Below are 13449 nucleotides of genomic sequence, written 5' to 3'. Positions count from 1 at the left end.
TGATTAATATCGTTTTTAATATCGTTATCGCACAAAATGAAAAAAGTGATATCGCAATATGAAAATTCCCATATCGCCCAGGCCTACCCAAACCCCCAATTTTTTTTTCAAATGTTTTATTTGGGTTTCAAATATTTATGGCCCTAAAATTGCTCCATACACCGGTGGTCACAGCATATTTGCTGCAGCAAACTAAGCCAAGTTTGTAAAGTTTCTCAGTTATGTTTTTTGACACGATTCTGTTTGTAAGACCCTTTGACTGTATAATCCATCACTGGACATATCAACCCCTCCTCTCTGGTATAACAGGAAGTTCTTGGAGGTTGTTCTTGTTTGGACTTCTATTGAGAAATAAAGTTATTTTTTAGTCATTTTAATTTTTAGAAAACAGTTCTTATTCTGAACTCTTCTTTTTAACAACCTTCCAATCCTACTTTTTTTTAAAAGATATTTTTCTACATCCCAAGTTTTTCAAGTTATAAACTGACCAATCAGATGCCTCAGTAAAGGCCTGTGTTGCCAGCTGGCTCCGCCTCCAACATTTGATTGACAGCTCTTCCCGAGCTGCTTCCAGTGGAAGGGGTGTGAACTTTGAACAAGCTCACTGATGATTGGCGACAAAAGTTCTTCTAAAAGCGTGGCTCAGACCAACGCGGACCAATCACAGAAGACGGGTTTCAAAATGGCCGCAGATGATCAGGAAGACACCGTGACGGCTTTGGCCTGGTTTCATGAGGGCAGAAGGTAAGGATGACATCAACATCTTGTTTTGTCCAATAATATACGTCTATGGTCAGAACATATGGACCGTTGTACTCTAGGAGACAATTACATTGGAGCCAAAATGTTTCCATAACTTTGTGCATTAGACATTCAAAAATGTTGATAATGAAATATAGGATCGTCATCTCTTCATTTAGTTTAAACTGTTTGGTAAATGTTGAGTTTTTATAGAAAAATTGTGAAATCTCGTCTCTCTTTTGTAATGCTCAAACCATAAAGGCAAAAATTATACTCAGTTTGAAAAAATTTCTACTCGAGTAAAAATAAAATGTTCACAAATATTTACCTTAAGTGAAATAAACAAACAGTAATGAAACTCTACGCAACATTTATGAAATGGAGCAAACAAAAATAGACATACAGGTTCTTGCACATTATAAATATGTTGCACAAAAAAGAACATTTTCATAAAAAGGTCAGAGAAAATGTAATTTCCATCTGTGAGTATAAGATATTTGATTTAAATTTGCTCACAAAAATCTCACAACCTCAACATGACAAAGTTTGTGAAAGCCGATAAAAGTCTTCCATTCATCCACTTTCTAAAGAGTCTCATGGGGTTGCTGGAGCCTATCCCTACTACTGTCAGGCCAAGCTGGAGTACACCCATACAGACTCATACCTGAGGAACAATCCGTCACAATGAACCAGAGAAGCATGTTTTAGCTCCGAGGACAACATGAAAACTCCAAACACAAAATCTGGATTCAAACTAGGGAATCCTCACTGTGACTGCAAACCACTACACCACTGCACCGCCTGTTAAAGGTTTTGATTTGGTCAAACTGATTATATTTATACAGTCTGCAAAAATGCTGGCAATGAAGGATCATCAGGCTCCACTTTCTTTCCATGCGTAGAATATAAAAGTTAAACAAATTAAAATGCAGCCGGTGTGATCTAATTAAAGACCATGTAATCTAGCTGGTAACAGTAATGTGATTAGTTATCAAATTCCAGTTGAAGTAATCCAATTACTATTTGCGTAATTCACTTACAATTTCTTTTAAACTACATTTTAAGAAATTAATTACACTTAAAGTTAGTACAGTGCAATTTATGGAATTATTAGTTTTGCCTTCATTCGTCATATTTACTTTTTTTTCATCTCTTTTTTCGTCTTTAGTCAAATAAAGTTAGAATTAAATGCTTTAACAAGAACTGTTTTTTTTTTAATTTGATGCCTGTAAGCAGATTTCCTGTATGCAGGAAGATTACTGCTTGTTAGGGGGACATCTAAGCGTAATATAAGAATCTTGGTGATTCAAAACTAAAAGGGAGATTTTGGGTAATGTTTTACTGGCAGGTGAAAAATTAATTTAATTTAAGAATTCTGAAGGAATGAGATGTTTTTGACAGTTTAAGCGTATCATCATTCCCCTGAAGAATCGGTTCAGCCACACCCACATACACTGATGAAAAGCCAGAATTAGCCTGTAGTTTTCTGCAGTCAGGCCTCTGTGTGTTTTCCTCTCTTGTTTGCGGGTCCTGGTTGAGCTGGAGTCTCCACCCTCTGGTCAGTCCCACAGAAGGTATAAACGCTGCTTTCTACTAACCCCTTTTATCTTTTTTCAAAATTAGTCGGTTTAAATATTTGTCTTAAAATAAACTTTCGTGAAGCCTCCCTCTTGTTTGAGTGGGTCAAGACAACTTGGGGGCTTGTCCGGGATTTTAACTCTGGATTATACCCTTAGACACAAACAAATAAAACAAAAATGCTCTTTGATTTGTAACAGTAGATTATTGCACATACTATGAATTTTTGGTAATATGACACATGACAACAACAAAAAATGACAAATATAAGCCACTACACATCCGCTTGATTATAAAATTCTTCCAATCTCCTCACTTAAATTTTGCCCATAAAAAAATCCCAGCAGCTACAACTGTTGTGCATCTTAGTGAGTTTTAATCCATACATTTTAAACTAAACTGCAGTTTAGATTTTTGACTCTTAATGCCCAAGTAGTCAACATTTATTTATTTATTTAAAATATTTGAACATCCCAGCCACCGTATCACCAATGTTTGTTTTTACTGTATTTGACAAGCGTTCCGAGTGTAAAGAAGACGCTGGTGATAATATTGTAAGATTATCAGCGCTCTAAAGGAAGTAGGATTTTTTTATTAGTTGTAATTATTTGCTGACTTAAAAAAAAAACAAAAAAAACAGACTGCCGATAAAAAAATATACACACTCTTTGCTGGTTTTAAATGAACACTTTAGACTTTGTGACCTTAATGCTTTCATTACTGTGTATATTATATAGGAAGCTATACGTTGAAGCTTATTTTTTAAAAAAGGGTCCTTAAAATTGCATTTTTAATGACCTAACATTTATATTAAGCTTAAAGAAAAAGGTTTACTTTAAAAGTGTTCTAACTTCCTTCTTTTTTTAGCTGGTCAAGACAACTTGGGGGCTTGTCCGGGATTCGAACTCTGGATCAGACGATTGAAAGGTTGGTAAACAAATCTCAGCTGAACGAATGAACTCATAGTCGTTGTGGGGAACTAGATATGCCCACACACACTTATGGCCTTATAACCCACATCAATGGACTCTTAATGAGCAGCTCGACAAAAATCCATTCACAAGAAATATGGATGGAGGCAAAGAATTCAGGTACAGCAGCTCAAATTCAGCAGTTTTTAGCTGTTCTGAATGGCCTTTGAATCCTCTTAACACTAATAACCATTTCTCCCCTCGTCTCTTGTTGCATCGATAACAATTGTATGAATCATAATCATCTGGTGATGAATGATGATGCTGATCTCCACACTTCATTTGAACAGAAATGAGACTACCCTCACTTGTACAAAAGAAAATTAGTGCAACGAAGAAAAATTGGGAAACATTTTTGAGTGGTTCCTGGCAGGGTTCCGATCCATCCTTTGGCAGTCTTCGGCTGAACACAGGAGAGTGAATGACACCAGAAGCATTTTGGGAACAACATTTTATTTCTGGGAAATGCTCGAAGTCAACGAAAGATTAAACAATAATGAATCGGCTGAAAAAGAAGAAGCACCAAGACACACGAAGAAAAAATAAAATCAAAGAGAATGCACACACAGACGGACTTTGCATGAAAGTGAGAACAAAATATTATTAGCAATTAATAACAAAAAGAACATATATTAACTGAAAAAGTGAGAAAACTAGTTAAGCAGACAAGACATGGTAAAAAAAGAAATACATAAACACAAAAAAGAGCCCATCTGTAAGCCAGTAAGGGGCTAACACAAACCCTTATTCCACCATAATCTGTCTTTATTCTTGTTTTTTTTCCAATAAAAAAATAAATAACATGATGAAACTTATTTTTGGAAAAGTCCCTTGAACAAGATCCGGAGGAAGAGATTTCTCTTTGACAGCTTTAGATGGTCAAGTATCGACTAAAGAGAAAGACCCCTGGACGTCTAACCTAACAATTACTTCCTGTCTAAACAAACGTCAGTGTGCACATCCTTTCATTTTTCTTTTTTTTTCCAGGGAAAAAGGACAAAACATGTTGTTGTCATGTTGCTACAGCAGAGGAACCTAAATGAAGACAAAAAACTCAACCGAAACTTGAATTTTCTGTACAATATTGACCTGCAAAGCACAACAGCTAAATGTAATAAAATTTGTAAACATATCGTTTATGACCGTTTGTAAGAAAATTCACTCTTGTTCACTCTGCAGTAAATTTTTTTGATGATCAACTTTGCCCCAGGACATAAAGTGGAGACAATGGAACTTAACATGACAAAGGGAAGTCTAGAACCTTGAATTCAGTTTAAATAATTTAAAAAAATGTGCTTTTCAGACATTTTTGTTCAGACGGTTTTCCACATTGAACAAAAAAAAAAAATTTGGTGCAAAGAATTCCCGAAAATCGGGAAACAGTTTGCGACAGAATCACACCCTTCTGAGCAGCCACTGAGCACTTCCAACTGTGACAAGCCATCGACTTTCAAAAAGTATAAATAATAATCCCATGAATAAAAAAAACAAGTTCTAAAAATTAAAAAAAGACAGATTTTAGTCAACTTTGCTAAGTTACGTTACCTCGGGTCGCGTCCATTAGCTACATTTCATGAAACCGTTTGATCGTGTTTCCACGTCCGACTTCCCCCAACAATCATAGTTTCTTGAGGTCCCTCACTTACACAGATGCCAGCAACACGTCACATACACCTCACATGCATGCTCAGAATGGCCGAAATGACAGTGATCATATTTTACAGGGTTACAATGGACAAAGTCATTAGAACTCCAAGGATCGCACACCGCTTCCCTGTCACTCGGGGGTCATGTGGGTGTCGGTGATGTTATCCACATCTCCAGCAGGGATTCCTTAAAAACGTCCACCGTGAAGTCCTCCTGCATCGTCTCTTGATAAGTGAGCTCCCATTAGCCAAAGTTCTTTCCTAAGTGTTTATGAGACTCTTAAGTTCTCAAGAGATTTAGTTTGAAATCACAGTTGCCAATATGGTACTGTCAGGATGTCCGTAGCCTTGTTTCAAACAGTTTGTTTCAACATGTTGGGAAATGGTTTGAATTTCTATACATAATATTCCTTGTCCTTGTCTTTCGGTCTCTTGCTACTGGCATTGCCTTTGGCGTTGCTGCTGGGCGCTTTATCTTTCACCACAGCGCCATTGGTTTGCGCCGAGTTGCTGATGTAATTGCGCGTTTCGTCCACCTGATAGGAACCCTCATCCCTGTTCCTGTACTTGTACATGGCATAGAGGAGAATGAGAATGCAAAGGGCGGCAGCTGAGACGATGCCTACCACCATGCCCGTGGTGCTGCTGGACTCCCGGATCACCTCCGAGGCCCCCGAGGGCACTCGCCGCACCACGCCAGGCACGGTGGGCAAGGGAGCAGGCACGGTACGCAGCATAGGCGAGGTGATGAAGGGGCCCCGGGGCTTGGTGCCGTCCATATCAAAGGACGTGGGCAAGGGCACCAGGACCATGTCTGGCTGTGGGGGCTTTACCTCGCGGTTATTCATTTTCCCTGCGGGCAGCTTGGGTGGCGTGTCTGATGGGACTGCCGCTGGGGGCGTACCTCGGATGTTGGGCTGAGCCAAGGTGGGTGTAGTCCTACCTGACTCTGAGGCTTTGCTAGGCCTCAAGTCCTTGGCCTCCCACTTGGGTGCGAGAGCTTTGTAGCCGCCTTCATAGGCCGATGTGGTCAAGATTTTATCTGTTACCAGGGAGAAGGTGGTGTAAAAATCTTCATCGTCAGTCGGGGGCAGGCTAGAGTCGAAAGCTTCGCCAGAGCCAAACCCCGAAATCACCATGCCATCATCATCATCACCATCATCACCATCATCACCACCATCACCACCATCACAATCATCGCTGCCTCGGTCCGACAAGCAAGGTACCCCCGCCTCAGTGGCCATGGCCAAGGATTCTTTGGTGGTCTCAATAATGGTGAGGACAGGGCGGAGGGTTGGGGGGAGGGGGATGAAGGGTGAACGGGTGGAGACAGAAGGGATGTCTATGGGGTCCTCGACTAGCACGGGGATGACTAGTTCCCCTCCTGGAAAGAGAGACAGAAACGAAAGTCAGGAGCAGGAAAGGCAAAGTTTAGCAATAAGCATCCAAACACCAACAAAACCAGAAAAAAGAGCAAAGCCCAACAAAGGAAAGAAATGAAATCAAGATTTAAAATGAAAAAAAGTACTATACCAGTGCAATAACAAGGAACTCAGAACCAAACAAGACCAAAACTGAAAGAAACCAACAGCCAAAGTAAAGTAAACTTTGCATCAAAAGGCTTTGAGGGATGCACAGGGTGAGCCACTTTCAAACCTAACTTCCCCATGACCTATACAAGTCTCGCTACGGCGCCGCACATTGTTTTTATTTCACTGCATTTTTATTCCTCGTTTTTGACGGTCCATATTTAGTTTCATCCAGTGATTCTGCTTGAATCCCCACGCCACATTCAGGCTTTTAAAGCTGTGTCTCATTCGTCTTAAGGACAAGTTCGTTTTATGTTGTTCTAAAAAAAAATGCTTGAAGATGCGCTCTGCGGAACAAGCAGCAGAGGCTTTTAACATTTACAATTCAAGTGTAAGTTTGTGGACCTGAACGGCTGAACTGATAAAATATTTGTGAGGGATTGCAGAGCTTTTTAACTTTTAACACGGCTAATCTACACTAGTCAACAAGCTGCCGCATTGTTACACGTATCAGACAGGACGTTGTTTTCAGAGACTCCTAAAAACACAATTTTTCTGCTGGGTAAGATATTTGACAAAAAGACTTAAAGTTACAAAAGAATATGAATACAACATTTAGTTTTATGTTTATCATGTCTGTTTTGAATATGATTTGTCTGAAGACGAGACCCGAAGCATCAATACAACATTGAGGCGTATTAATTAAGCTAAAATGAAATGTGAACTTTTTAAGATGTTATCAATCCCATAAATCTCTTGGAAAAAAAAAAAAAAAAAAACATAACAGTAACAGCAATCTCTGGCGAATTACGTTGTTGCCGGGCAACAATGGCTGATCAAGTAAACAACGCACCTGTAAATCTATTTCACAAAGATTTTCACTTTGTGAAATCTGTGACGTCGTACCGACCGTTAAAAAAAAAAAAAAATTCTGGTAAGTCGAAATTCTCACCCTAATCCCTAACTACTAAAATACTATGTAGTGTGCAACTATCTAGCGCCCTGGTTTTTATAAGCAATTCGGACACCAGTGGACACTACTTTTGCTTTATTTTTCTAAATGGTGGCTATGATGTCACAGATTTCACAAAGTGAAAATCCAACCAATATAAACATTTCACGACATTTATTTATGATTCCACTATGTAATAATGATGAAAATGTGGTTGGTTTATTAGAAAAATATTTTTAAACATGTTTTTTTTTTTCATAAAAATTGTTCTATATTAGCTAATGTAGTGAGCATCGATGCATGCTAGTTTTTCACAAAGACTTTTGGGAAATTTCTAGTGGACTCGATTTTGGAATTATAGATTCAGACAGCACTAGAAAATGGTGAAGGCGCTCTATAGTGAGTAGTGAAGGAATTTGAACATAGCCTAAATCTGGATCTCAATGTGTTTATGTAACATTGATAAAGTAATGTTAAAAAAATAGGAACATAAAATGTTCCTCAGTGCCTGATTGTTTTCTTTTGTGGAGGTGTCTTTTTTTCTCATGACATTCTACCTCTATGGCTATGTCCAAATTCTCTCCCTACTTCCTAACTACTGAAAAACTAAGTAGTGCGGGAGTATCTAGTCCCCTAGATTTTGAAAGCAATTCGGACACCAAACTCACTATTTTTTTTTTAATGGCAAATACAATGTCACCAATTTAATGAAAACCTAATCAATACAAGCATTTTATGACAACTTTTTATGTCTCTACTGTCGTCTGATGATGAAAACTTTGATGGTTTATCAAAAAAAAAAAAATGCAATGCATTATGGTCTATAGACTCAAATCTAGCGAACTTCATTGCATACTGTTTTTTTGCAAAGATTTCTTAGAAATTTTTAGGGCACTTGATTTTGGATTTGGAGATTTGGACAGCACTACTCACTATGTTGTGAGGGAACTGGGACACAGTCTAGTTGTAGTCAGTACGTGTGCGCACTTTGTTGAATTGATGTTTCGCGACTCGATATAAATGCCTGTGAACCTGTGACGCATTTTTGACATCTAACATTAGAAATCAAAGAAAAGTTGTCATGTTTATTTGCTTTTCTTTTTTTTTAAGTGTTGTTGCTTTTTGACATTTATCTTACCCCGTATTTTTATACCCTTTAGTTTTTCCCCATTTGTGGGCTCCCCTATTTGCCCTAGCCTCTTGCCTTTTGACCCTACAGTTACCACAGTGGCACAAAGTTAAAAGGCAGTTCTGTGACACCTGAATGTTTGCTGACTTTCAACAGAATCCCAAAAGTATTTTGTACCAAAAGAAAACTTGTTTTTTTCTTTACTTTCATTTAAAACATTTGCTTTTGTTGGCGAAACCTGCAGTCTGAAACATTCAGATGCCTTTGGAAGCTGCTCATCCTCTTGCCAAAGTGGCTTGTTTGTACATTGCAAAGGCTCACAAACAGGGCACTAAAAAAGATGCAAACCTTTTGGAACAATAAAGCAATAAAGAAAACAAGATAACAGAAAAAACAAACAAAAAGAAAACGTAACAAAAGAAACAAGAAAAATCATAAGAATTGAGGCATTGCAAAAAAGACTTTAGAGTTAGGGCAAACATTGTCGTAAAACATTCACAAAGTAAAGCCACAGATAGAGCTATCCAGTCAAAAAGGATTAGTATTAAGTAGAAAAACAGAAACAAACAAAGTCAGCTCGGAAAATCAAAAAGAGGCCCAAGAAAACAGTTTTCAAAGAGAGGAAAGCATACCATCCGTTTCGTCAACTTACATCAACAAATTGCCCGCATGATTTTGGCAGGAAGAAAAAAAAATTTACAAAAGAAAGTTGTGTAAGAATGCTTTCGGACAAGTTATTTTGAACAGTTTCTGATTCGGTATTCTATAGTTCTCTGTTCGACAGGATGGCAAAGGGAGGCAACAACACATACATCCACACATCATGACATGAACATAATCGGCACCATTCTGTTCGATTTTTTTTCTTTTATATATATATAGATGTATAAAAAAACTGTTCAACTAAAACTTTGATAACAGCCTGAATTGCTGATTTTTTTTTTTTGTTTTTTTTAAGTGAACAAATAACATGACTGTACATATCTTAGTCTCTACATAAAGGGTTGGGGAGAATGGGAGAGTGAGACAGGGTTGGACCTATGAACATACTAGGAAGGAAATGACATAGATGGGGGTGAACGTGTACATCAGTTGCCATGTCCATGTAAAGGCGGCACGAAGCGGTCGGGCGGCATTAGAGCTTTTGGCTGTAAGGAAGGGATGGGGATATACAAACAATGAGCATATACATGCCCATCTACAAAAGAGAACAGCACTCTGAACACTGACAGTTTTACAAACCCTAAGCTGCAACTTCTTTGCCATGCACGACTTTTACTTTGATTAAGTCCAATTTTTTTAATCAGCTATTTGAGGAAAAAAAAGTACTGAAGAACAGTGTTGAAACAAGTTCTGTTTTTTCTCTATGAGGAAAAGGCAAATTAGTTTCATAGCCAATCCTACAAAAACAAGGAATGTCATAGAGAAAAAAGGGAAGATTTTAATTTCGAGGAGGAAAATATCATTAAAACATGATCAAATTTTGCATAAGATAGAATCTCAACATTTTCAGAAAAATAAACTTAACTTCACATATATGCATTATTGACATATATGTACAAAAAAGGACATAAAAGAACAGCAAGCAAGAAAAAATCTCTCACACTATCAAAGATGAACAACCAGAAAGCACACACTGATGCAGACAAGGAGACGGGGGACAGTTTATAGGTAAAGTGTCACCACCTTCAAGTAACTAATAATAACCTCTTTATTATTAGTTAATGCATTTTCTCTTGTTAGTATTTTACCCACGGGACAGGGCGTGCAGTCTGGATGTACGTCAGAGAAAGAGAGGAAAAGGCCGGCATCGTTTTCCGGTTGGGTTTTTGGCTCGAGGCTGGTTAATGCATGCTTTAGTAAGTTGCATTTAGGGAGAGTAAGATACAAGAACAGTACAGCAAGCCAGGGGGGACGGATGGGGGGGACTTCATGGTCAGGGAAAGGACACTGCCACCAAGGGCTGTGGGATGTAGTCTCAAGCAGACTGTTCATTAGCACCAAACAAAGGAGAAGGTACACCGTGGGGTGATGAATAACCAACATTAAGTGCCATTTTGGTGTCTACGTTTTCTAATTAATCATGAGGTGAAGTAGGGAAACAATAAATGAGCTACTTTTTTTCTGTGGAATGTTTAGATGCTTTGTGGTATAACCAACAGCCTTTGTTTCACAGCTGGAGTTCCACAACAGGGCGCAGGCTGGTGAGAGGATTTAGTGCAGGTATCTGAATTCGCGGATATCGGCGAATACCTAAAATTTGAATATTCGCGACGTCTGAGAGTCTTAACAATGTGAATATCAAATTAAAATACAGAATAATGTTAGGTTTTAAGTATGTAAACTAATGCACTATACTGCCACAGGAAGTAAATAGATTTTCAAAGTAAAGGTCGGTGAAGGTTCTCATTTTCAAAGGAAAGCTACTGTTTTCGTTTCAGTTCATCGAAATAAGTTCTGAGAACAATAATTTTGCTTTAATTATTTGAATAAAAAATATAATCAACATTTTATTAAGAAAAGTAAAAAAATAGTGTGATCAATCATGTGACATAATTTGAACGTCTGCTAGCATGTTGGAGAAGCCGTACCAGAATGTAAAATGTTCAAAGTTTAGGAATTTTGTTTTTTTCACAAAAAAATACAAATTTCCAACAAAAGGACTTTTTTTTTTTAGATGTTCCATTTTAATGTAGGTGTCATTTTATCTATCTACTATTGGCTACATTTTAAGGATAAATAGCATTTTCAGGATATGTTGTTAAATGATCCAAAACCACAGTGATTTTTAGGTTTTGTTTACAGGAAAGTTTTATTTATAGCAGCTTTTAACCCCAAAAGAGCCATTTGGTCTAGTTTTTTTATTTTTTTTTTATTTTATTTATTAACCACTAAGTCCAACTTCAGTATTTATAAAACATACACTTTAATCAATTTTTACTATGTCGCTCGGCTGGCCTGGGAACGTCTCGGGGTCTCCCCAGAAGAGCTGGAGGAAGTGGCCGGGGAGAGGGAAGTCTGGGCATCTTTGCTTAGACTGCTGCCCCCACGACCCGGTCCGGATGAAGCGGAAGAAGATGGATGGATGGATGGATGGATTCCTACTCTTGAGTAGGGTTGGGCACCGAAGGTCGGTTCCAAGTAGGAACCGTTATAATTTACTCGGTTCAAGCGAAACCGAAACAAGCTGCTCCAAATGAGTCTCATTTCGGTGCAAAGTTTCATTGAAGGTCTATTTGTCTTAGGACATGTCAACCACTTCTACTCTCTTCAGTACTTTGAAGTTCTATCCAGTGTCTTTCCCTTTCCTGTGATAGTGGGCGGGCTCAAGCCGCTGACGAGGCGAGCATGAGAGGTTTGAGCAAACTGCCGGTTTGTGGTGAAAGAGGGAAGGACCGCCAGTTTGCGGCTCAGAGGTTGGGGAGCTCTGATTAAGTGGTAACACCCAGCACCAAAACGCCAATTTTTGACGTGGAGGTCATATGTGACTTGGGAATGAAAATGTGTTGATTTGGGATGATGTAGACATTATTTTTAATTATTAAAGTACTGAAACCGAAACCGAAGCCAAAGAGCCGAATAAAACCCAATCAGTGCCTAACCCCGCTCTTGAGTCTTTTATATTTCGAAATAAAGCAAGATTTGCAACGCCACTTCGACAGTTTGCACCAAATCTCCTCCAGCTGTAGGGGGTGGACGTGTTAGTAAACGGTGGAAAAATGAAAGCGATGAAGTTTTGCTCGTCCGGTGTGAACACATTCTTGAACGCTTGTCACATGGTAGCCTTTGAACTTGGTTTGATCTGTAAATCGTTCATCTTGGTTCGTAAATCGGATCCCTATCTAGCATTTACCCGGTGATCTCGTAGGGACATGCAGAAGTGCGGTTGGGGTTCCTCCTCTGCGGGCGGCGTTCGTTTAGTAAACTGGATGCGTGAGTTCAGCACTGCTGAGCAAATCTGGCATCTGTCACACTGTACTGACTGCACACTGCTGACGCTGACAATCCTAAATGTGAATTTAACTGCCCGGCCATGCTCCAGAGAATGACAGCGGTTCCTTACCGCATTACTGACATCCTCTCTGCTGCTCTGTTAATATTCTAATAAACCCGCAGAGCCACACAGGAACTGATTGTATCAGGCCTTATTTATCTACCTTTGTAACCTCCGCCTTGTTTGCATCCTTTCACTCTTTTCTTGGCAAACAGCTTTGGGCAACTGTTCGCTCGGCGCTGTATCAACAAAACACTTGCGCGAGAGAAGGCGCTGCAGTTTGGGCTCTCTTAGTAAAGTCAAAGCAAAGGACCTTGGTGTTTCTGTAAACACTTTAATCCTGTGTAAGCTGTTAGACAAGCTTTGCAAGCGTCTCGCTGCATTCTGAAGCAGACAAACACGCCGGTTGCTAATGGGTTTGCTCAACCAAATTGTTTTCTGAACTTGTCAAGATGGATGGGGATTTTTACTCCGGGCCTCGTTTTCCACTCTGCTAGACTGTTTTTTTTTTTTTTTTTTTAAGCAAAAGCGAGCGCAGTCCTCTGATAAACAAGTGGGTCTTTGTGGCCCCCGCATCCCGTCTGCAAAGCCATTCCTCTTTTCATCCCAGCATGTAGAGGCAGTGTGGCCTTTTGAGGAGGGCTTTAAGTAAATGTAGTAACTGCTAAACGGCTGATCGACCACCTCAGCAGATGCAGAAATCTCCGAGAAGCACTTTTTCCTTTCCCTCCCTCTCTCCCCGGTCTCATCCCCGTGCCCATCCAGCGTTTGCTGAGGCTCCCGAATGGAGATGAGTCCTGACAGTGTGTCAGGGATTTGACAACGCAATACCATAAAAGCAGAGTGCTGGAGCCCCCGCATCAGGCATGGATGAACTGAGTCAATGAGATTGTGATGCTGCAAATTGGA

At 39.2% G+C, this 13449-nt stretch overlaps 1 protein-coding gene across 12 annotated transcripts in view; it reads right to left on the bottom strand.

The window, feature by feature from the left end:
* Positions 1-3724: 3724 nt before the first annotated feature.
* nrxn3b (neurexin 3b) overlaps positions 3725-13449 on the bottom strand; it is a 352928-nt gene continuing 343203 nt past the window's right edge. For 8 of the 12 annotated variants that reach the window (XM_024290417.2, XM_024290426.2, XM_024290421.2 and 5 more), the window contains 2 exons: positions 9179-9193; positions 3725-6320 (listed from right to left, as the gene is read on the bottom strand). In XM_024290417.2, coding sequence (XP_024146185.1) covers positions 5332-6320; positions 9179-9193 — 1004 coding nt within the window. In that variant the 3' untranslated portion in view covers positions 3725-5331. Of the gene's footprint in view, positions 6321-8515; positions 9695-13449 lie in introns of those variants that run through there. The other 4 variants (XM_024290419.2, XM_024290424.2, XM_024290428.2 and 1 more) reach the window with 3 other exon arrangements.

The sequence above is a fragment of the Oryzias melastigma genome, linkage group LG24 (genome assembly GCF_002922805.2).
Source record: "Oryzias melastigma strain HK-1 linkage group LG24, ASM292280v2, whole genome shotgun sequence".
Taxonomy (NCBI): domain Eukaryota; kingdom Metazoa; phylum Chordata; class Actinopteri; order Beloniformes; family Adrianichthyidae; genus Oryzias; species Oryzias melastigma.
The sequence above is the reverse complement of the archived record's forward strand: the minus strand, read 5'-3'. Positions and strand labels throughout refer to the sequence as shown.